The 25,311-nt window shown below is 45.5% G+C and overlaps 1 protein-coding gene across 1 annotated transcript; it reads right to left on the bottom strand.

The window, feature by feature from the left end:
• Positions 1-7,064: 7,064 nt before the first annotated feature.
• IGFBP1 (insulin like growth factor binding protein 1) lies at positions 7,065-12,406 on the bottom strand. The gene is made up of 4 exons (XM_010374598.2): positions 11,724-12,406; positions 10,031-10,200; positions 8,658-8,786; positions 7,065-7,758 (listed from the first exon to the last, which is right to left on the bottom strand). Exons 1-4 carry the CDS (start codon positions 12,142-12,144, stop codon positions 7,627-7,629), a joined length of 852 nt encoding a protein of 283 aa, XP_010372900.1. The 5' UTR covers positions 12,145-12,406; the 3' UTR covers positions 7,065-7,626.
• Between the last annotated feature and the right edge of the window lie 12,905 nt (positions 12,407-25,311).

Here is a 25,311-nt window from a genome sequence, read left to right as displayed (position 1 = left end):
CACAACATGAAAGATGCCCCCTGGAGTTGTGCAAAATCTATTGTCTTGGCCAAAGAAGCAGCAAGAGAAAGGCAAGGTGTGAGTGCACATGCTTCCTGTGGAAGCCAAAGAATTATTAAGAGAAGTAGAGCAATGGTTTTCAAAGTAGCCTCGGTAAAGTCTAAAGCTTTCAACCAAAGGCCTTAAGGACAATTGTTAACGTGAGTCTCTGAGTTTCACCATGATTTTTTAAACATTTAGTCAAGTATTCTTAAGTACAATATAACAAGACTTATGAAATTAATTTTATTTTCTAAAATATTTCTTCTTGTCATGACATTTTAAAATACCATATATAAATACACATAATTGGTATCTATGTAATGACTGTCTATGAGAAATTCTTTGTTTTCTATTTCTACTGTAAATGTATTTTTCTCATATAACAGTACTGTAACTAAGATAATTTTTATAGAAGGAAGGGAGGGAGACAAGGAAGAAAAGAGAAGAAAGAGGAAATGCCACCACAGCCCTAATGCTCCTACACAAACAAAGCTAAAATCTGAATGTTTTTCAGCCTGTGGTTTTTCCACTGCAGAACCAATGTAAAACTACTAGCAATCTTACTATAATCTGGATCTTAGCATTATATCTTGGTGATATAGTATTCTTTTTATACATTATTGGATATGATTAGATAACATTTTCTCAAGAATTTTTGCACCTATGTTGATGAGAGATATTGATCTGTAGTTTTAATTTCTTTTAATGTCTCTATCTGGTTTTTGTGTTAAGGTAATACTGACCTCATAAAATGAGTTAAGTGTTAATTTGTATCTATTTTGAGAAAGAGATTGTGGAGCGTTGATATGATTTCTCCCTTAAATGTTCGGTAGAATTCACCAGTGAAACAATCTGGGGTTAGTGCTTTATTTTTGGAAAACTAATTATTGATTTAATTTTTAATAAATATCATTCTATGTAGGTATTTATTTCTCCTTGTGTGAGTTTTGGTAGTTTGTGTTCTCAAGGAATTAGTCCATTACATCTATGCTATCAAATTTGTGGGTGTAAGGTTTTCATAGTGTTTCTTTATTATCCTTCTAATGCTCATGGTACTAGAACTGATGGCCTCTCTTTTATTTCTGATGTAGGTAAAATGCATCTTTTATTTTTCTTGGTTAGTCTAGCTACTGGTTTATCAATTTTATTAATGTTTTCAAATAACCATATTTGGTTTCATTGATTTTCTCTATTGTTTTTCCGGTTTGGATTTTATTGATGGTTGCTTTATTTTATTCTTTATGCATGCCTTAGGCTTAAATTGCTCTTCAGTCTCTAGTTTCCTAAGGTGGAGGTTTAAATGATTGATTTTAGATCTTTCTTAATTTCTACATGTATTTAGTGCTATAAATTTCCCTGTAAGCACTACTTTAGCTGCATCGCACAGGTTTTGATAAATTGTATTTTAATTTTCATTTAGCTAAAAATAGTTTTTAATTTCCCTTGAGACTTCTTTTTTAACCCATGTGTTACTTAAAAATGTATTGTTTAATCTCCAAATATTTTGGGATTTTCTAGCTATCTTTCTTTTTGTTACTGATTTCTAGTTTAATTCCATTGTGATCTGAGAGCAGACATTGTTATTATTTCTATTTTTTTAATGTGTTGAGATGTGTTTTATGGCCCAGGATGTGGTCTATCTTGATGACTATTCCATGCAATCTCGAGAAGAATGTGTATTCTACTGTTGTTGGATGTTGTTGGATTAAGTCATCCAAAGATGTTCATTATATCCTTGATTGATGATGCTGTTGAGTTCAACGATGCCCTTGCTGATTTTCTGCCTGCTAGATCTGTCCATTTTTGATAGAAGGGTGTTGAAGTCTCCAACTATAGTAGCAGATTTATCTATTTCTTTTGCAGTCCTACTTGTTTTAGCCTCACATATTTTGATGTTCTGTTATTAGACACACACACATTAAGGGTGATTGTGTCTTCTGGATAATTGACATCTGTTTCATTATGTAATGCCTCGCTTTAGTGCTGATAATTGTCTTTGTTCTGAAGTTTTCTTTGTCTGTAATTAACATAGCTAATTCTACTCTTGTAATTAGATTTCGGGTAATATATATTTTTCCATCTCCTTACTCTTAACCTATAGTGTCATTTTATTTTAAGTAGGAATCTTATGAACAACATGTATGTTGATTTTATTTTTCATTTTTTAAAGCACACAGACAACCTCTTTATTTTAGTTGGGACATGTAGTACGTTTAAAGGGAGTACTGATATATTTTGTTAAAGCCAACCACATTTGTAAATGTCTTCTATTCATTGAACTATTATTTGTTCATTTTTCTTCCTCTTTTTCTACCACCTCTGGTTTTAATTGAGCGTTTCATATAATTTAATTTTCTGTCCTCTCTTACATATCGATTGCATTTATTTAGTGGAAATTATAACTGGTTGTGATAGTTAATTTTATGTGTCAACTTGGTTGCACCACAATGACAAAAATGGGGTCAAACACTATTCTGGATGTTTCTGTGAGGGTGTTCTTGGATGAGGTTAACATTTAGATTGGTGGACTTTGAGTAAGACAGATGTCCCTCCGTAATGGGGGTGGGCATCATCCAATCAATTGGAGTCCTAAATAGAACAAAAGACTGACCAAGCAACAAGGAATTCTGCTGGCAAACTGCCTTTGCATTCTAACCGCAGCAGTGGCTCCCTGCTGGGTCTCCAGCCTGCTGACACACCCTGTAGATTTTGGACTTCCCAGCTCCGTAATTGCATGAGCCAATTCTTTAAAATAAATCTCTCTATATTCACATCTCATCAGTTCGGTTTCTCCAGAAAATCCTGACTAATACAGATTTTAGTACCTGGAGTGGTTCTAAAGGAACTCAATCTTTTTTTTTAGATTTCAAAGTATTTATTTATTTGTTTATTTACTTATTTATTTATTATTTCAATAGATTCTGGGGAACAGATGGTGTTCGTTTACATGAATAAGTTCTTTAGTTGTGATTTCTGAGATTTTGGTACACCCATCACCTGAGCCGTGTACCCTGTACCCAATGTGTAGTCTTTTGTCCCTCACTCCCCTCCTGCCCTTTCCCCTGTGTTCCCAAAGTCCATTGTATCATTTTTATGCCTTTGTGTCCTCATAGCTTAGCTCCCACTTATGAGTGAGAACATACAATATTTGGTTTTCCATTCCTGAGTTACTTCACTTATAATAATGGTCTCCAATTTTATCTAAGTTATAGCAGCACAATGCGCAATTGCAAAAATAGGGAACCAGCCCAAATGATGAGTCTGAGTGCTGAGTTTACAGCCCTTCAATCAACAAGTAGATAAAGAAAATGTGGTATATGTATGCCATGAAATACTGCTCAATAACAAAAAGGGATGAAATAATGGCATTTGCAGGAACTCAATCTTTTTTTTATACTTTATGGTCTAGGGTACATGTGTACAACGTGCAGGTTTGTTACGTATGTATACATGTGCCATATTGGTGTGCTGCACCCATTAACTCGTCATTTACATTAGGTATATCTCCTAATGCTATCCCTCCCCACTCCCCGCACCCCACAACAGGCCCCAGTGTGTGATGTTCCCCTTCCTGTGTCCAAGTGTTCTCATTGTTCAATTCCCACCTATGAGTGAGAACATGTGGTGTTTGGTTTTCTGTCCTTGTGATAGTTTGCTGAGAATGATGGTTTCCAGCTGCATCCATGTCCCTACAAAGGACATGAAATCATCCTTTTTTATGGCTGCATAGTATTCCATGGTGTATATGTGCCACATTTTCTTAATCCAGTCTGTCATTGATGGACATTTGGGTTGGTTCCAAGTCTTTGCTATTGTGAATAGTGCTGCAATACACATACATGTGCATGTGTCTTTATAGCAGCATGATTTATAATCCTTTGGGTATATACCCAGTAATGGGATGGCTGGGTCAAATGATATTTATAAGGAACTCAATCTTAAGGGTGAGTTTTCTGAATTGGTTCTGGGATTTCTGGAATTGGCTACCTATTTTGATTATATTTAAAGACACTAATAACTATATTTCCAGTAATAAAGAGAATACTGATAGTCCACGGCATAATGTTGCAGCAGAGATACACAAAATATTACCATTGGATATTCTCAAATGCTTGTAAGAGGCAAGGATCTGGGTGACTATGTATATAGTATCTTCAAACATTTTTGTCTAACAAACAAGTGTAATGACATTGGCTGGTTGTTTCTAATTAAGCTGGATAAAGTGGGGAAAGAAAAGGAGGAGCTCAGAGATTCAAATTCCCAGCTCAAGCACCATATAAATGACCTGAAAGCTTAGATATCTACTCGGAAGGAGTCCCTTGTCTCCTGTAGCTCCACGACCAGGACTGGCGAAAACGAAACCCTGTGAGTGACTGACTTACAACAAAAATTGAATTGCCAGCCTCCACTTTTAAAGTGCTTTCTGTTAAAGTGAGGGCATTGATAGGGAAAGAATGGGATCCTGAAAGTTGCAATAGAGACGTATGGGAAGATCCTGATAAAGGTGGAAACATTGAGACACTAATTTCTGCTGAGTTTTATTTTCCAGTAGAAGCAGACTCTCCACCCCCATCTGAAGGGATAAACTTTGTGTTGCCTGAGGATACTGTAATGGCCTCCCCTGAGGCAGTTGCCATGCAAGACAATATTGCTTCTCCTCAGGACTCACCCCTACCACCCTTCTTTGGTTCTAGACCAGGTTCCATAACCCCTAAAAGTACAAAATGTAACCCACGAGGAGGCACACCACATTCCTAAAGAACTACTTGAGTTTTCTAATATATATAGATAGAAATGCAGGGAATATGTGTTGGAACTGATATTAGAAGTGTGGGGTAATAGTGAAAGGAACAAAAAGTTGGATCAGGCTGAATTTATTGATATAGGCTTACTAAGCAGAGATTCTGTGTTTAAGGTTGCAATTCAGGAAGCTAGAAACGGCTCCAACAGTTTATTTAGTTACTTGGCTGAAACATAGACCAAAAGGTAGCATAGACCAAAAGATCTTGAACTGCAAGATCTGCCTTGATTTATAGTAGAAATGAACTCAAAGGCTTAGGGACACTAGAAGGAATGTCTAAGGAATTGAATTAGAAAGAATTTGTTATTTAAGACCTTCTTACCCACCATGGGCAGGTCCAAAGGGCACACCTTGTACCTTGACCATGAAGAATACATTTGTGAGGGGAGCCTCAGCATACTAGAAGAGCTCTGGCATTGCTCTTCTGTGTAGGCCAGACCGTACAGTGGGAACCACAGCTGATGAATTGGGAAACATAAATGCAATGGAAGTAATGAGATCCCAAGGGTGGCAAAGACCAAGTGGAGGCACTCAACCAACAAAGGCAAGGTAGGTGCAGTTACTCTAACAGACAGCAGAGCCAAGGCAGCACTCAGAATAGTCAGGCTCCTGTGGATCTATAGTGTTGGCTACTTGATCATGACATTCCTAGAAGTGAAACTGATAGGAAACCTACTAAATTGCTATTGACTTATATAAGCAGGAAAGTTCAAGGACAAGTGAACAAAAATCTAATTTGAATCATAAAAGCAGAGGGTCTTGGCATCTCAGTCAATTCTCAGGCCAGTTTATAGACCCAGAACCCCTGGAATGAAGGGGAGGCTGGGCCTCCTTGAGAAATGACCCCAGTACGCTGTTGCAAATATTTCTCCCAGTCTTCTCCAAAGGGACCTAGAGGCTTTCACCAGGGCAATTGTGGATTGAGGGAAAGGAAGTAATCAGACCTTTCAGGAACTACAGGGTACTGGCTCTGAACTGACACTGATCAGTTCAGAAGCAGTATTGCATTCCCAGAGAGATGGCAGAAATTAGTGCCACCATCAAGGACTGGAAAGATGCAGGAGTGGTAATTCTCACCACATCCCCATTGAACTCTGCTATTTGGCCTGTGCAGAAGACAGAAGGATCTTGGAGAATAACAGTGAATTATTATAAGCTTAATGGAGTGGTGACTCCAATTGCAGCTGCTGTGCCAGATGTGGTTTCATTACCTGAGCAAATGAACAGACCTCCTGGTCCTGGGCTGCAGCTATCAGTCTGTCCCTGTCCCACATCAATCTGGCTGCTCCTCTTGATGAGTCTGAGTGCTGAGTTTACAGACCAGCCCTATGGGCATGGCAGAGAGGATGGCAGCCTGGCAGCTGTGGGGTTGTAGGGTTAAACGGGAGACCCAAGATAGGGAGCTGGAGCTCCAGGAAAAATCAGAATGTCAGGGAGGCCTCCAGCCCCACAGATGAGAGAAGCAGCCTCCAAGAGGTGGCCTGGGGCAAGGAGAAGTGTGGGCTTTCCCCCCGACAAAGAGCAGGGGGAGTCCAGGAGACAGGGCTGGAGGCAGCCAACAGACCAGGACGGAATCCCCTGGGATGGGCAAGGTGCCAGGAAAGATGTGGAGGGATGTGGAGGGGAGGAAAGCAGCAATCAATAGGGTGCTCAAGAATTAGGAGGGGTAGCGTTGGGCACACCAAGCAGGGCACAGTGTTAAGGAAGAAGAGCTCTGAGGAGCAGAAAAGAGAGCTGCAATCAGGGTTCAGTCATGGAAACAGAAGTGACAAAAGGATGCTGGGAGCCCTGTGGAAGAAGGAGGCTAGCAGGAAGGGAGGGCAAGCAAGGGAAAGGCTAGGGAGCAAAACAAGGAAGCACTCTGTCTTGTGTTTAAGAGGAAAGAAACCATGTTCCTATTTATAAGTTGAATGGAGGGACAAACCAAACCAAGAGGAAGAGGCTAAGGACCCTGGGGAGGTTGGGGACTAATGGAGAGGTGGGACACAGGAATGCCCAGCCTGCCGGGGCAGAGGAGGAAGGTCCCAATGCCACTGGGAAGTGGAAACCCTGAGGCAGCCGGGACAAGATCTAGGGTAATTGGGACAAGGGGCTCTGCGGACCCAAAACACCATCTTGATATCACAAAAGCACAAAATGTATAAGGAAGGTGAGGGTGAAGGACAAAGGGATTTCAGAAACAAAGATAATACCACTAAATAAACATCCACAGACATAACAGTATTTCCATGCAGAATATTTATTGTAAATATTTCCATTATAGACACGTGTTTAACAACATATCCAGTGTACATTTTAACCGGTGGCAACATCACCACCGGTTTTGATTACATAATCAACACTTTAACTTTTCCTACACATGTATATCAAATGTGAATGGTGGAATATACAAGTTAACCGTCCTGCATTAAACTACCTGAAAAATGACTCCCTCTTACTTCATTTTGCATTTTCTAGGCAGTATTTTTCCATGCTCTTTAAAAACAGATGCAGGAGCTTTGGAAGAGCAGAAAGGCAATTACTTACATACAATATGATGAGAAGTGTTTCATGATATACAAGTTGACATAGTACAAGTTATTAACATAGTACAAGTTTTTACTGTGTAGAAAAAATAAACTTACAGTGAATAAATAAACTAACAGCTTTATGTATCAAGTTATATATGGAGTATAAAAAGTAGTTTTATATATATACATATACATATATATGTGTGTGTTCTACAGTATAAATATACTATATACTTAAATATTTCATGTGACAGAACATTATTTCATCTGTTTTCAGTTTTGTACATTAAAATACGTCTGGCAGTTGGGGTCTCCCCTGATCTCTGGAGACCCTGGGATCCTCTTCCCATTCCAAGGGTAGACGCACCAGCAGAGCCTCTCCTCTCCAGCCAGGGATGTCTCACACTGCAAAGACAAGACCAAGGTCAAGATCAGCAGATGACAAGCTGACAGGGGAATGTAGAGCCATAGCTGGCCCTTTTTTCAGTGCAGCCAAGCACTGCAGAGCCAAGCCAATAGTGCTGGCTGTGAAACCAGCTGCCAATGATGCCAGCAAATCTCACACCCTCCTGGTTCTCATGATAAAATAGAGACAGTGACTGAGTGGCACATGCAATAATGACTTCTCACGTGTGTTAAACAGCGCAGCGTGTGCACAGCTGTCTGCTTCATAGCTCAATGTCAGGGGAGCCCAACCCAGAGGGAACATGTCTCATGTGTACCCCACTGTTCATTGCCTGTGAAGCAGGGCCTAGTCCTCAGTTTCTCTCAATAAAATCTACAGAACCTGTACTTCACTGAGGCCTGAAGCACTCCTCAACATGAAATCTTGGTCTGTTTGATTGCATTTATTATCTGGCAAGCCACAAAAATGTTGTTGTGTTTTATTAGACAATTCAGAGAGAAAACAGTGATAAAGCTGTACAAATAGATACTTGCTTTTCAATGTTAAGTATGTTCCCTTACTCTTTTGTATAAGTGAGGAACCTGAGATCCAAGCATTATGGAGCCTAGGAAAGTCTTCCATAGCTATTGGCTTGCTGAGTGATGGAGCTCAGGCTTAGCCCCAGGGCCCCTGGTCCAGTACAGGTTTTCCTCCTCTGGCGGTGACACATTGACCTGTTCAATAGGCTATCTTTGCCTAGATGTTCCAGGTTCCCAGAGGGGTGGATCTGGCTCAAGACAACCAGTTCTGGTGTCTACTTTGGAGGGGACATTCTTTGCCATGAATGACCATGGCTTGGCAGGAATATAGGGCAGGAGTCCCTTTCACCCTGACGACACACACTGGCAAGGCCACCTACCTGTCTGCTGTGATAAAATCCATTCTTGTTGCAGTTTGGCAGGTAAAATTTGGAAATTTCTTCTCCTGATGTCTCCTGTGCCTTGGATAAACTCTCTACAACTCTGTAGAGTTCTATTCGGCAGGGCTCCTAAGAGAATAACTTTACATTAGGATATCTAACAAGACTCAGTGAATTATCAGCTTAGACAATGACAGATGGAAGAGGTTTTGTAGAAGCAGGAGTGGCCCTATGATCTGGCCATGGGGACCTGCGACTAGGTGTCATGTGATGTGCTCCTGCTGGGCCTCTTTTTCCCACCTGTGGTTAGTCTGTCTTGAGTTGTTCAGATAAAGAACAAGAACACCATTCTCTCCCTCACCAAACACTCTCTCAACACCTGCACAGAGACATCCCCAGGCAAGAACCTCACCAACACCACAAAACTCTTCCCAACTCCTCCTGCCACCTACTGAATACTTTTGGCACCTGCCGTCTGGTTAGAAGAAGAGTGGGCATAGCTCTTAATTAAGAATTTAGCAGAAGAGATTTCTAGATTTTGAATAACTTTCCTCTGCAATCTACAAGGTTATTTTACATAAACTAAATCAAGTGAGGATTAAGGCATTCATTTGGATAATTTAAGAATTAACTTTCCTCCATTTATCATTATTCTCAGATTAAATTCCAAAGTGTTGAGAAAATGGTTTAATCCTCCCTTTTTCTGGGTGGGCATGTTTGTGGAAGTAATTTTTTTTCTCAAATCAAGTCACTCCGACTTTGATTCTCTGTCGCCCTCAAGTGGTAGAATTCAAAAGAGACATTAATTAAGATAATGCGGAGTTGATGTTTGGGAAGATGAGAATTCTGAAGGTAGATATTGGTGGTGGTTGCAGAATAACGTGCATTACTTATTGTTACTTAATGCCACAGAAATCTATGCTTTAAAATAGTTAATGATGTATATTACTTAATGCCATAGAAACCTATGCTTCAAAATAGTTAAAACAGTAAATTTTATGTCTATTTTATGACAATTGTTTAAAGGGAAGCAAATGATACAATGGAGGTGAAAGCAGTCAGGGCCTTGTACTAAGTTTTGGAACAATGTAATTCAATGTTCTGACACCCTTATTGAGAGGAGTTCAGAGACATGAAGTAACCTATTATCAGGAACTACATTTTCTTTGCATCCAGTAGGCATCTCTCCTGAAAGTCCTTGTGTTCACAGCTTGAGAAAGTTTAGCTGAGAAATGGCCACTAGGTTTGGGGGGAAAGCATTTCTTTCCAGGACATCAGGACCAGGAGGGAGTGGACCAGGTCTGCTTGTCACAGCCGACTCAAGCTACAGCCTCTGACAGGAGAGTTCCCACCACCCACCTGCTGGGCCTCACCTTCCATTTTTTGATGTTGGTGACATGGAGAGCCTTTGAACCATCATAGGTACTGATGGCATCCCAAAGAATGGAATGATCCTCTTCAGAAGGGGCCATCAGATGGAAGTTATCCAGGAGCTCCTCCTCAGTTATCTCTGTGCTCTCTGGGCTTTCAGGGCTCCCTGCCTCTGGAAAGGAAACATTGCAGACCCCATGAGCCCTCTCAAAGCATCTGTACCTCTGGGCCCCCACAAGATCACTTCCTTCCCTCAAAACCAGTCTGGATCATGAGGATGGCCACATTCCTTAACCCGATTTTCACTGACTGTCACTGTAAAGGACCTTGTCATGGTTTCCAGGAAGAGGAATGACAACAGCAATGCCAGCTCTGTTCCTGACAATAGTAAGTTTTGGGGACTGGCAAGGATGCCCCACGTTTCTGCTTTTAAAGCAGCAGGGGAGCAGAGCAACAAACGCATTTGCTGAGGCTGAGAACAACCCTAAAGAAGCCAGGATTAGAGTTCAATTCCTAACCGCATTAGTGGGGAGCCTTGTAACCTCAGCTTCCCCATCCTTAAAATGGGGATTTTACTAATATCCCTGAATGAATGGTACAGTTCATCTAGAAGAGGAGTCTAGAATGCAGCTCTCCTGACCCAAAGTACTACCCTCTTCTATTTTGGGACCCCTGCCTTCCCACATCCTAAGGGACTTCTCTGCAACAACCCCAACCCACCCTCGTGCCAAGAGGATCTTGCAGATCGAGTCCAAAGGTGCATGAACAGAATCAGAAAACCAGCTATAAGGGACCCCCTGTGGAAATTCCTCTCCTTGAGGATCAGTGAGAGGACTCCCTTTCATTTCCTCTAAAGGGCAGAGAATCTCAGGAAAACCCTGTTCCCTCCTTGGAAGGGTCACTGACTCTCACACACTCACTCTAACACCCTATCAGGGTATGGAAGTCCTGATTCCTCCCAGAATGGCACAGGACGTGCAAGCAGCCCAGATGAGGAGATAGGGGCTGGAGTAGAGAAAGAGGCATTTCCTCCACTTCCCGCTACAAACAAATGCCTGCTTAAATCCAGGAAAGAACCTGATTGTCATGTTCTTAGGGGGCAACATACACATCAAACATTGTTTTTCTATGGCAATGAATGGAAGTGAAGCTTTTAGCCTCAACTCTCACATTATGTTCTGTAAACATCTGGGTAGCACATACTGTATCCAGGACGTATATTACAAAGGACATTCCAAACACCTCCTGGGGAGGCCAGCAGGAGGGATTCCCTTCTTAGGCCTTCCCGGATGCTCCAGCCACTGGGTCTGCCCACGTGCTGGCAAGGAGACTGGTGGGGGACCCAGGGTGGCAGCCCAACTGCAGAGGCAGCCCCACCGCCTCCCTCTACTCTTGCTGTCTGGGTATCTAAAGATCACTGGGCTACTAGGGCCAAGTGCAAGCTTCCTCCTTGAGTCTCCACTAAGCTATGTGTGCCCTGGAACATCTTCCTTCTTTTCCCAGGGCACGTCCTGCCAAGACCATGCAATGATCGGTCTCCACTCCAAGCTCCTTCCCCAACTACGTGCTCTAGTTTCAAGCTCTAATTGTGGACAAGCCCCTGCCCGGCTCCAGCCCCACCCAGTAGTTAGGGGTGTGGGGACCGCAGGTGCCGGTGGGCAAGGAGGTACTGGGGCAGGGGCGGGACTGTGGTACCTGCAGCCTCGGTATTGGGAGCGGAGGCGTCAGACTCCTGCACGCAGGCGCCTTGGCCGCGGGTGAGGGCGTGCAGGGGTTGCTGCTCCCCCGGCAGAGCGCGGCAACTGAGTCCCCGGGCGCAGCGTGCAGTGGCCACGCCGCACGCGGCGCCCAGAGGCAGGGCGCACATCGGGCAGCAACCGCAGCCGGCGGACCGGGTGACCTCCGAGCACGAGGCGGGCACCGGCGGGCAGAGAGCGAGCTTCTCGGGGGAGCAGGGCGCGCACTGCCACGGAGCGCCGGCTGTCACGCCGACCTGGACAGTCAGCAGGAACAGTACCAGCCAGACGCGAGCAACGGGGACCTCTGACATCTCCAAGCGCGGGCAGCAGACAGGAGCCGAGGCTCTCTGGGCTGGTGGCGGCGGGCGGTGGCCCATACTCTGGACAAGTGACAGTGGAGCGGTGGCCAGTGCTCTCTGGGAGGGTGGCGGCGGCGCGGCGGCAGATGCTCGCTGGATGGGATGGCGGTGGCCGATGCTCGCTGGACACAGCGCGCGCCTTATAAAGGGCACAGGCCGCGCCACTTGCACCAGGAGGTTAATGATTGGCAGCGCGGCACGCTAGGAGCTGAGTGTTCAAAATAAGTTTGTTTTGCTAGTGCGCCCAAGGCCCTACGCAAACCGCAGGTGGGAGGAGGGTAAACGGTTTTGATTTCATACTGTTTGTCCTGTTGTTAGGGGGTTCAGGCCCTGAGTTAAAGTCCAGTTCTAACAAGTGCTCAGCTGGGAGGGGGATGGCGTTTGTTTTTGTTAAAACGACAGCCCAGGCCCAGCTGGTCAGGCTCTTTAATTGACACAGAAAAAGCCCTAGAGATCTCCTGCAAAGCGTCTCCTGCAAAAATCAAAAACTCCTGGGTAACACCAGCCCACCCAGCAGTTCTCAAATGCAGAAACCAAGGTCCCGCGTGAGGAAAGGCGAGATGGGGTTAGAATCCGGGTCTCTGCAAGCCCTAGCAGGTTATCTGTGGAAAAGCCCAGAATTGCTTCTCTTTCTGCAGGAAAAAGCCTCCAACCTGCAAAAAAACAAAAACAAAACAAAAAAACACAGTTCATCCTAGGGCTCTGCCAAGCTCCCCAATCTCTACCTCCAAGAGCCTTTCTCCTCTTTGGAGGGGCAGTTAATAAGGTCTAACAAGGCCTTGTCAGCAGTGGAGCCAGGATCCCAGGGCACCTGTGACTTTCTGGCACAGGCCAGACATTTATCAGTAGCAAATGCAATGGTTTTCTCTTCAGTTAAAATTCTCATTTATTGGATATTCCCTTTCACAGGAAAGAAGTCACAAGAAAAAATTCCTTCAGAGAAAGTTAGAATCACGCTTATCTCCAGGAGTTGCAGGCTCTCCCCGTGACTCCCTCCATGGCCTTCCAGGGGAGAGCTGTGATCAGGGAGCATGCCACGCTCTAGGCCTGCCCCTTGGCCTCTCCTGTGATCCCCAAACCCCACATTTTCCCACCGACCTGGCACCATCTTTGCCTCCCATTCCAGGCACAGGCTCTGGGCTACCCTACCTCCAGGCCTGGGCCTCCTGTTGCCCCTTCAGATCCTTTAGGAGTGGTGTTGCCAAACTGGGAAATTGGAGGTGGCTTGTCCAGCCCCTTGCTTTATAGAGGAGAACACTGAGGCCAGAGAAGGAAGGATATTGCCAGGTCAAAGTCACAGAGGCTATAATAGTGCATCCTGAACTAGAATTCACTTTTCTGATGCCCACACAGTCCTGCTTACCGTAAGCAAGCCCTAAGTAACTGCCTTTCTCTGTAATCTGGCTAAAACACTCTAAAATAGTAGAGCATTGCTGAATCACCTCAAGCGACGGTCATTCTTACATTCAAGGAAATGACCCCTGCTGTACCCTTCAGGAAATGTAAGGGCAGGTGAAAATAATAACTGTCCTGAAATTCTGAAGCTGGAGCTAGACCAGTCTGCTCTAACAATGCCACCCTCAGCTGTTTATCCTACAGATGATGAGACAGACGTGAGAGATCATTTTAAACTTACGTGAAAAAATACACGAGCCAATCCCTATCCTGAAGCCACAGTGCAAACAACCTAAATGCCCATCTCTAGGTGCTGGATACATAAATCCTGGGGCATCCTTCCACTGTAAGATAGAGAGCTATCAACAAGAAGGAGCAATTCTGATTTTCTGATAGGGAAAAATCTCTAAAATTTAAGTAAAGTGATTCAAAAGTAAAATCTCCTAGCTAAGTACAAATAAGAAAGTACAGAGTGTGGTACTGTTTATGTACAATAAAAGTAAGATGAATGTATGCAACTGATTCTACACTTATTGGATGTTTTGGGAGGAATACATACATTGATAGCAATGCCTTCTTGTGGGTGGTGGTGAAAAATGTGACTGAGGGACAGACTGGTTTTCCTTGCATACCCTTTCTTAACCTTCTGAATTTGTAGATATACTTACACTGTCTATTACACTATCAATCTAAAGAATAACCAAGGAGCCGGGCGCAGTAGCTCACGCCTATAATCCCAACAGTTTGGGAGGCCGAGGTGGGCAGATCACCAGAGATCAGGAATTCGAGACCAGACTGACCAAGATGGCAAAACCCCATCTCTACTAAAAATATAAAAATTACCCGGGCGTGGCGGCAGGCACCTGTAATCCCAGCTACCCAGGAGGCTGAGGCAGGAGAATCGCTTAAACTCAGGAGGAAGAGGTTGCAGAGAGCCAAGATCTCCAGCTTGGGAGATAAGAGCGAGACTCCGACTCAAAAAATAAAAATAAAAAAATAACCGAGTTGAAATTAATTGATGACCTCCTTTTCTCACCACTTTCCTGTTTCTGTGGCCTCCAGGAAGTGACTTGGATTTGCCAAGCTGGCTTTTGTTCTACCTCTAAAGTCTCCAAAGAGTGATGGCCCCAGCATCTCCTGCAAAAATCAAAATAAGGTCAGTGAGGTCATGGCAGTTGGAAGTTTATGATTATTTGTCATTATTTCTTTACAGAGCAGAGTTTGGCATTTGGTAAAGGAACTGACCGACAGTTTTGAATTTTTTTTGACATTTTTAGGGTAGATCCCTAAGCAATTTGATTTCCAGAAGAAGAATGTGTGCTCTGGATTTTCTCTCTGAGTTCCTCAGTTTGCAATCCGTGCCCACACCTGAAATGTTTTCTTAATGAAACACATGAAAGAGGCAATTCTTTGGTAAATATCTGGAGGCCACCTGCTGCGTGCCAGGCAGTGTACTCGGCCCTGGATTGTTGTGCACTTGCTCAGCATTCGTCCCACCCATCCTCCCTGAGGTCTTACTTCTCCTGCATGTAGTGAAAATTCGTCCCCTCAAGGATCGATTTCCCAAATGTTTTCCTTGCTTGCTTCATAGCAACAGCAAACCAAACAGCCCCCAAATCGAGACAGAGCTTTCCTCCTACTCCTGACCCTCTGTCAACACAGATGGAGCCAGGCCCCTCCCTACAGGCCTGTGTAAGCCGTCTGTCTATCCGTCCATCCTGTGTGGGAGTGAGCAGCCCTGCCCTGGCAGGTCAGAGTCACAGCTGATGATGTGACTGCTCACACAGCCATTTCTGGGAACATTCGTGAATCCCCAAGCCCCACTGCCCCCTGGCAGGGGTCACAGCCTGGCCTGCCTTTCTCTGTAATCTTTGGTGCTCCCAGTGCTGACTCATGGCTGATTGGGGAGGCTGGGGAAGCCTGACCCTAACCCCATGACTTTGGTCTTGCTGTTCTTAGTGCCTGAACTTCCATCACCCTGTTATGCTCATCAAGTCCATGGTCTCTTCCATCCATTCCGGAAACTCTTCTTGCAGGAATCTATCCTGACAGCCCCCACCTCCTACAGCTGCCCCCTCAGAATGAATTGCTCTTCCTTCCAGCTTCTCCATCTCAAGCTCCCAAGCTTCTGTCTGCATTCTTTTCCTCACCCAACAGTGACCGCAGTGGAGTGGAGGAGAGGTACTCTTCCAATGTGGGGCAGGTACTGAGCTAGGTGTGAGGGAAAGGGGTGATGGAATGCCCTACACTGAGCCACAGTCCTGCCCCCATCTAGCAAAAGGATGGTCTGTCAAGGGCGGGCTACTTACAACCTACCTAGGATAAGTGAGGTGGGAAGAGATAGTAGATCTATTTGTGTCTGGGTATGTCTCCATAAGCTGCTGGCCATGGCTGGTCTTGGAGGGTAAGTGGCCTTCCCCCAAGCAGCAAAGGAATGGGGTGTTCAATGTGGGAGAATAGATATGATGGTGGAGTGACGGCAGACAGCTGGGAAGAGTGCAGTGTGTTCAGGGAAGAGCCAGTAGTTCTACCTGCTGGGAGCTGGAATAACAGACAGGGAGTGGCAGGGGAGCAGGCACGAAGAGGCCTGGAGGCTGTGCAAAGGGGTTTAGACTCCTCATTAAGGCAGCAGGCCACCACCACAGGGGTATAAGCTAGCTAAGAGAGTGGACATCCTTAGAAAGGAAGTTCTGAGTCAGGCACAGTGGCTCCTGCCTATGATTCCAACACTGAGAGGCTGACATGGGAGAATCATTTGAGATCAGGGATTTGAGACCAGCCTGAGTAACAAAGCATGACCCCGTCTCTGTGAAAATAAAAATAATTAGCCAGGCATGGTGGTGCATGACTGTAGTCCCAGCTACTCAGGAGGCTGAGGTGAGAGGATCATGTGAGCCCAGGAGTTTGAGGCTACAGTAAGCTATGATCACACCACTGCACTCCAGCCTCGGTGGCAGAGTGAGACCCTGTCTCAAGAAAAAAAAAGAGAGAGAGGAGAGAATGAAAGGAAGAAAGAAATGAATAAAAGAAGGAAGGAGAGAGAAAGAGGAAGGAAGGAAGGAAGGAGGGAGGGAGGGAGGGAGGGAGGGAGGGAGGGAGGAAGCAGGGAGGGAGGAAGGAAGGAAGGAAGGAAAGAAGGAAGGAGGGAGGGAAGGAAGGAAGGAAGGAAGGAAGGAAGGAAGGAAGGAAGGAAGGAAGGAAGGAAGGAAGGAAGGAAGGTAGGTTGGTTCTGGAAGATCACCAGGGAGGGAGCTGGCACCTGGGGACCCCTCATTTCTGCACCCCTTCCAAGCACGAGCCAGACACCCAGACAGAAGCTGAGGATCGGCCATGAAGGAGGCAGAGACCCACCCTCAAAGGTGTAGAGGGGGAAAAATAGTAAACAAATACTTTAACAAATGCACTGCAGCTTATGATTAATGCATGAAAGAAAGAAAAGAGCATCAGGAAGGGGACTATGGAACGATGCTTCAGATGGGATGGCCCACATAGCGACCAAAACTGGTGAGAGGAAGAGTTAGAGACAGATAAGAAAAGCCAGAGAGCCATATATAAGGTCCATGCCTTGGCTATAGGCCCCTCGGACTCCCTGGAGCCACCTGCATAACCGTGTGCCTCTTTGGGAGTCATCATTGACTCTAAGGGGCCTTTGGCCACCCAAAGGTTGAGGACCATTCAGGGCTCAGTTATATCTTCATGGCACTATTCCTTCCTCCTATGACCCCTTCTACATCCCTGAGGACCCACCATAAATGTCCTTGCCTCTGCACAGCCTGACTTCAGTGGCCCCCTGTGCATTCCTGATACTTAATGTCACATTGGGTTATACTCATGCTGAAGAGCTAAAATAAATGCTTATCTATGTGTGTGTGTGTATGTGTGTGTGTGTGTCTCACCTGGCTTAGTGAACAGGGGACAAGCACATAGATGTCCCTCGGTCCAGCACCACACAGGCACCAATAGGTGCCCCATGCCCATTTGATAAAGAACTATGAATCCAATTTCACAGGGCACTGGAATCAGAGCTCCAGAGCAGGGAGGGGCGGGGGAGCTAGTGTTTCATAAACGTTTACTGTACTGGGCATACCTCATGCCAAGCCACACATGCCAAAGTTGCCAGTAGGTCTCATCACCACCAGCTGGAGGTGAAGCCCCTTCTTCACCCAAATCAAAGCCTTTACCCTTCCTGCCATACCATACAGGCATTTTATATAGGCTAGGACCAAAAGTGTCTGTATGTGCAGGGGCAACTGGGAGCATATTTTGGGAGGCAGGGATGAACAGTGGTTTGGGGTAAGTGTGGAAAGCTTTTAGTGCTAGACATGGAATTTGTATTAAATCAACTGAGCAAAAAAAAGGTGTTAAATCAGGGACCAGGAGACCACCTGCCTCATTGCAAATTCTCTGTGCTGCAAAGAAAAGGAAACCACTATCAGTGATTCAGAAAAGGTGAGAGACACATAATCATAGCAGTCCCATTGTGTCACTCCGGGGGTGCCTATGAATAGGGCCATACACGGCCTCTGCCAGTAATCTGATGGCACTTCATAATCCATCTGTCTTTTCGTTGTGGGAGCTGCAAGAACAAGTGTTGACCATTGAACTCAACAACTCAACTCTAACAATTGTGTTAGCCCTTGAAGGGGAGGTCATGAAAGCTGGGAAGTATCAACAGCAGAGCAGCTCTGGAGCAAGACTGTTTGTTTTTGTGCCTTAGATTTCTATGTCCTAGCATGCTGCATAAAGTCCCTGGCCTCAGTTTCTTCACCATAAGATAGGAATGATGGATGTCTGATACAAGAAAGTACTGCATGAACAGGAGCTATTGTCATCCTGAGCTGCACAGTGGCTCGTTACTGCCAAGGGCAGAGGCTGGAGAGCCTCTGGGGTGGTGCAGTCACACGGGCACTTCCATCATCTGCTCTTCCCAATTCTGCCTTCACGCAATGTGCTGCTTACTCACCAGCAGCTGAAAATTGGGCAATCGATACTCTGAAAAACAATACAAGAGTCAAGGGCAAAGTTAAACTTTCAAAGGGAAGAAATGCTGCAATCCAGGGACACCTCAGAAAGGAAGTTGTTTTTCACATGGGGAAAAAAAAACAAGGTGATGTTTTGCTTATGTTCCATGATCAACACAGGGGATGATGTAAATCTGTGCAACGGCCCAACGTGCTGCCCTTATCTCCCAAGCTGATGAAGGGCACCGCTTGGCAAACTCATGGGAAAGTTTGAAAAAATAGCTCACGCCCACACTCCCCACTAATCAAAGTGGAAAAGTCACCTAGCTCTTGTCACGTCAACAAAACCCAGTTTCTAAACACAGGAGGAGGACAAATGTGTCCAGGCAAGAGCCTAATGGGCCCTGTCAGAAGACCAGGGTCTGAATCTCAGTGTTGGTAGGGGAAGCCGAGGCCATCCTGAGGCATTTGCATTCAGGGTGCTGTGGGTTGGGTGAAAAAGGGCAGGTGCTCTTCATCTTCATTCTGTTGTGCTTCCCCCACATCAAGGCTGCTCAGGCCACAGACCCCTCCTAATCACTTACCTCTGTGTAAAGTGGGGTGGTTTAGACCAGGGTCACTCACTAATTGGCATTTCTACCTAGATGAGTAGAAAGGCCCATCCCCAGGCGCTACACCAACCCCAGACTCCGGCCTCTGGGGGTGCATCCCATACTCCGTTACTTGGCAAGCCCCCTAGGAGAATCTGTTGTATGCTCAACTCTGAGGCCACGAGTTCACAAAGCACTTCTGGGCCTGCACTTACACAAAAAAAAAGTCCATAAGAAGTGAGAGATTAGGGTAATGGATACTTTGAGGGAAGAAGTGAAGAGGCAGAGCTATCATTGCTGTAGCTGGGTGGTGAGGTCCTGGGTGGTGGAGGGAAATGAGGAGGAGCCACCAGGACACCAGAGTTCCCTGTTGCTCATTCCCAGGAGACACATGCATCTCATTCCCCCAAGAATCTTTGCCACCCATATACAAACTAAGATGATTTGGTAGATGACACTTACCTGGACCATGCATGGGCTTCAGGAAAGTCATGACTCTACTACATTAGGGGCAGTGTTGTTTGATTAACCCTGAATTCACTAGACAGCGGGAAGTGTCCATCATTTTGATGAGGTGAAAATCCCATACCAGGTTGGCCCCGTGAACTCACCCCATGAACCCCATGGGGATTCTCTCAGCAAGAAACCTCAGTGTGCTTGTGAGGCCATCAGTCCAATGCAAACACCAGGGCTACCACTCACCCAGTCCACAATAGGCCACCCCACAGGGGCAGCATGCCTGGCTAATTTTTGTACTTTTAGTAGAGATGGGGTTTCACCTTGTTGGCCAGGCTGGTCTCAAACTCCTGACCTCAAGTGATCTGCCTGTCCTCGGCCTCCCAAAATGTTGGGATTACAGGTATGAGCCACTGCACCCAGCAGATACAGTAATTTTAAAGCAATACTGTGTTAGGTTATTTTGTACTTAGTTCATTATTAATGAAGTTTATAGTTGATATGGTTTGGCTCTGTGTCTCCACCCAAATCTCATGTAAAGTTGTAATTCCCACTGTTGGAGGACGGGCCTGGTGGGATATAATTGGATCATGAGGGCAGTTTCTAATTGTTTAACACCATCCCCCTAATGCTGCTTGTGTGAAAGTGTGTAGTTCCTCCTCCCCACCACTCTGCCATGTGAAGACGATGCTTACTTCCCCTTTGCCTTCTGCCATGACTGTATGTTTCCTGAGGTCTCCCCAGAAGCAGAAGCCTGTTCAACCCACAGAACCATGAAGAGATTAAACCTCTTTTCTTTATAAATTACCCAGTTTCACGTATTTCTTTATAGCAGCATGAGAATGAACTAATACAGAAAATTGGTGCCAGGAGTGAGGCATTGCTATAAAGATATCTGAAAATGTGGAAAAGCAATCCAAAGATTACTTTGGAACTGGGAAAGGGGCAGAGATTGGAACAGTTTGGAGGGCTCAGAAGAAAACAGAAGATGAAGGAAAGTTTAGAACTTCCTAAAGATTTTTCGGATGGTCGTGACCAAAATGCTAATATTGACATGGACAATTAAGTCCAGGCTGAGGAGTTCTCAGATGGGGATGAGGAACTTATTGGGAATTGGAGTAAAGGTCAATCTTGCTATGTTTTAGCAAAGACTAGCAACATTTTGCCCCAGCTCCAGGGATCTGTTAAACTTTGAACTTGAGAGAGATGATTTAAGGTATCTGCTGGAAGAAATTTCTAAGCAGCAAAGCATTCAAGACATAACCTGGCTGCTTCTAACAGCATCAGCTCATATGCATGTGCAAAGAGATTATTTGAAGCTGGAAATTATTTTTAAGAGGGAAGCAGAGTGAAACAGTTTGGAAAATTTGCAGCCTAGCCATGTGGTAGAAAAGAAAAACCCATTGTCTAGAGAGAAATTCAAAGCTGCAGAAATTTGCAGTAAGTAAAGATGAATCAAATGTTAATAGCCAAGACAATGGGGAAAATGCCTCCAGGGCATTTCAGAGACCTAAGAGGGCAGCCACTCCCAACACAGGCCCAGAGGCCTAGGTGAGGCAAATGGCTTTGTGGGCCAGGCCCAGGGCCCTGCTGCTCTGTACAGCCTTGGGACATAGTGCCCAGTATTATAGCTGATCCAGCTCCAGCCATGGTGAAAAGTGGCCAAGGTACAGCTCCAGCCATTGCTTCAGAGGGTGTAAGCCCCAAGCTTTAGGGGCTTCCATGTGGTGATGGGCCTACGAGTGTACAGAGGGCAAGAGTTGTGGCTTGGGAGCCTCTGCCTAGATTTCAGAGGATGTATGGAAATGTCTGGATGTCCAGGCAGAAGTCTGCTACTGGGGAAGAGCCCTCATGGAGAATCTTTATTAGGGCAGTGTGGAAGTGAAATGTGGGGCTGAAGACCCCACACAGAGAGCCCACTGGAGCACTGCCCAGTGGAGCTGTGTGAAGAGGGCCATCACTCTCCAGACTCAAGAATGGTAGATCCACTGATAGTTTGCACTGTGCACCTGGAAAAGCTGCAGGCACTCAATGCCAGCCTCTGAAAGAAGATGATGGGGTTGAGCCCTGCAGTCCCACAGGGGAAGAGATGCCCAAGGCCTTGGGAGCACACCCCTTGCATCAGTGTCACCTGGATGTGAAGTCAAAGGAGATTATTTTGGAGCTTTAAGATTTAATGACTGCCCTGCTGGGTTTCAGACTTGCATGGGGCCTAAAGTCCCAATTTCTCCCTTTTGAAATGGGAGCATTTATCCAATGCCTGTACCCCCATTGTATCTTGGAAGTAATTAACTTATTTTGGTTTTACAAGCTCAAGGTGAAGGGACTTGCCTTGTCTCAGATGAGATTTTGGACTTGGACTTTTCAGTTAATGCTGTAATGAGTTAAGACTTTGGGGGACTATTGAGAAGGAATGATTGTATTTTGCAATGTGAGAAGTACATGAGATTTCATAGGGAGCAGGAGCAGAATGATACAGTTTGGCTCTGTGTCCCTACCCAAATCTCATGTTAAATTGCAATTCCCAATGTTGAAGGAGGGTCCCAATGGGAGGTGATTGGATCATGGGAGTGGTTTCTAATGGTTTAGCACCATCCCCCTAATGATGCTTGTTTGAAAGTGTATAGCACCTCCCCTTCCTCTCTCTCTCTCCCTCTCTCTCTCCTGCTCTACCATGTGAAGACAGTGCTTGCTCCCTCTTTGCCTTCTGCCATGATTGTAAGTTTCCTGAGATGACCCCAGAAGCAGAATCCTGTACAGCTTTCAGAAATATGAGCCGATGAAACCTCTTTTCTTTATAAATTACCCAGTTTCAGGTATTTCTTTATAGCAGTGTGAGAACAGACTAATACAATAGTTTTTCCCCACCCTGTGGTGCCTTACAAAGAGTACTGACCACTTATTTACATCCTGGGGTCAAAAGCAACCTAGAGCACACTGATTGTGTAGAAAACAACATGTTATCTGTTGTGGTGGAGTTTCCACAAAAACATATTCAATGGAAATGGGGTCAGAGAAGGGAAATGCTGGTGGAAAATCATGACTGTAACAATGTGGGTAGAAGATGTAGTGACAGAAGGTGCTAAAAGTTGTTGAGTTTACCACATGCCATGCACTGTCTTGAGGATTTTCTATACCTCATCACAAGACCCAGCAAGGGGCTCTTATTGTCCAGGGTTGTGTGTCCCCTCCAAGGCCCATGTCAGCAAGATGATAAGAGCTGGGCTCTGAACCTAGTCCTGCCACCACTGCCACAAACCACTGTATGTAACCCTAATGGGGTTTCAACATGGCTGACTAACAGCCATACCCAAACTGGCAGCTTGGACTTGGATCGCGTCTGAATTCAGAGCCTGCATGTCCTGTGCAGTGAGGGGTTTGGGATTCTGTGCTGCAGAGCTTTCCTGGGATCCAATGAAGAGAATGTGTTGGGCTCTAGCTCGGACCCAGGAGCTTGCAGGTGCATGCATGGCTTCTCCCCTGGTGGCTGTCCAATCATGGCCATGACAGGAGCTGACAGCTGCCACCCAGTGCCAGGCTACACCACTCTGTGGAAACACACTTTGGTTTCCCAATTATATTATTCACAGACACAAACAAAATATCTTTACACCATGCCCAAACCAGGATACCTATGTGCCAGGAGATCACAGAGACCTGAGATTCAGGAGGTCAGGGCAACCCTTAAGTCAGGAGGTCAGGGCAACCCTTAAGTCAGGAGGTCAGGGCAACCCTTAAGTCAGGAGGTCAGGGCAACCCTAGAGTCAGGAAGCAACTCTGGGGACCTGGAGGTCAGAAAACTCTGGGGTTGGCCTGATGGGCAGAAGGGGCCCTGGGGGTGACCTGGCTAGTTTTGTGCTGCATTTTGGGAGATGAGATGGGGTCCAGGCAAGGTCCTTAGCAGCAGTGTGATCTTTGGCAAGTTGCCTGATAGCTCTGTGCCCCAGTTTTCCTATTTGCAAATGGAATAGCACCTGCCACAGCAAATTTTTCTGTATCAGTCCTTGTGATAGAAAATAATTACACTATGGGAGGTCAGGGTTCATCACCGGGGAAGAGGGTTGTCATGGTAGTTATCTGAGTTACTGTTTTCTTCCTTGAACTCAGCCCTGTGCTCAGGAGGGCCCTCTGGGAAAGTCATTGTGATTTCTTTGTCCTCTACAAGATTCAACATGGCCTCACCCTGATGGCTCTCTGATGCTATCTGCCCCTCTCTCCTGCCCTCTGACCCCTTCTAACCAGGACACATTCTGCTGTCCTCTGACTCCCCAGCATACTCTCCCAATTTTAAGGTCTGACCCTTAATTCCATCAGCAAAGTCTCTTTTCCCATTGTGACTGAACAGATTCACAGGTTCAGGGGAATGGGGCATGGTCATCTCTGCAGGCCACTGTTCTGGGGCCAAGTGATACTTCTGACAAATACTTTCCAAGTGCGTCTGTTTCATCCTTGCCTGGGACTGTTAAGGTCTTATGACAGGGAATTTAGACTCTTACACTTTCAAAAGTAATTCAGGACTCCAGTCTAAGAACAAACCACTTTGTCCTCAGTCACGCCCAGGTGGCACAGTGCAGGGAACAGAGACCTGAGCAGGAACCGGGACCAAGCAGCCCCTGCTGCTTCACTTCCAGTACTCTGGACAAGCCTCTCCCTTCTGCTGCCCTCAGGTTCCCCATCTGGAAAATGAATTGACTGTGCTAAGGGAGCTTTACTTTCAAAAACTCTTATTCGTTAGGTGTTGTTTTTAGAAAAATGTGAAGCAATTAAGTGATGTTAAAGTTTACCCATCATCCTGCCATCTGGATATCAACAACACTACCATTTCTGTGTGTCTCTTTTTGTATATGTGTGTACATATGTGCCTGTGTCGATTTTGTTCTTTTTTTTTTTCTCTCTCTCTTTGATTGAAGCCTCCTCCTCCTGGGTTCAAGCAATTCTCATATCTCAGCCTCCTGAGTAGCTGGGACTACAAGTGCACACCACCATGCCTGGCTAATTTTTGTATTTTTAGTAGAGATGGGGTTTCACCATTTTAGCCAGGGTGGTCTCAAACTCCTGACCTTAGGTGATCCACTCGTCTCGGCCTCATTCTAATTTATTTCATCAGTGTGCTTTTCCTGGCTGTACACACTGCATGTACTTGAGCTCTTAAAGATAACACTCCATGGCTACTAGTAACAGGAAATAGGGAACGACTCAGTTTGATTATCTCCTGACATACTCATACAAGTGGAATTGCTGGTTCAAGGCCATCCATACTTTTAAGTGTATCATACATTAACACCAACTGGCACTCCAGAAAGGCTGTACCCCAAGAGCCCCACCCCCAGGGTAGAAGACTTTCGAGCCACCCTCAGCACTTGAACCTGGGGCCAGTCACCCGGCTGTGTTGCTCTGTGCCAACCAGGACAAGCTGGGATGGGTCTCGTTGGGGTCTGCCTGCTCTCTGACAAACCCTCTCTAGTGCTCTCTGAAGCCTCAGGAAGAACCCATGTTTCAGGGATCTCAACCTCTGTTGTCACTCATTGTTCTGAAAGCAAACAGTCAGAGGGTGAGGGTGAGCATCCACTGCAGGCCTCCGCTCTGCATGCTGCACACAGGCCTGGGTGCTGAGAGCCCCTTAGCTCTGCAGCCGTGCCTCCTCATTCAGGTTCCTATGTGCAGATATTTCAGAGCTGGGAAAGCCCTCACATAGTATTTCATTTTACAGAGAAAGGAGAGAGCCAGAGACAGCATTCATTTACCAAAATCACATGGCAACTTAGTGGCAAAATTTAGAAAAA

This window comes from Rhinopithecus roxellana, chromosome 6 (assembly GCF_007565055.1).
Source record: "Rhinopithecus roxellana isolate Shanxi Qingling chromosome 6, ASM756505v1, whole genome shotgun sequence".
Lineage (NCBI taxonomy): Eukaryota > Metazoa > Chordata > Mammalia > Primates > Cercopithecidae > Rhinopithecus > Rhinopithecus roxellana.
The sequence above is the reverse complement of the archived record's forward strand: the minus strand, read 5'-3'. Positions and strand labels throughout refer to the sequence as shown.

Bases quoted from the DNA above. Each gene is read 5' to 3' on its own strand.
- IGFBP1 (XM_010374598.2), bottom strand. From the start codon at position 12,144: ATGGGCCACCGCCCGCCGCCACCAGCCCAGAGAGCCTCGGCTCCTGTC. The intron at 10,201-11,723 runs GTACCACAGTCC...TTTCCTTTCCAG, and splicing joins TCCCAATACCGAGGCTGCAG to AGGCAGGGAGCCCTGAAAGC. The intron at 7,759-8,657 runs GTAGGTGGCCTT...TTGTCTTTGCAG, and splicing joins GATTTTATCACAGCAGACAG to TGTGAGACATCCCTGGCTGG.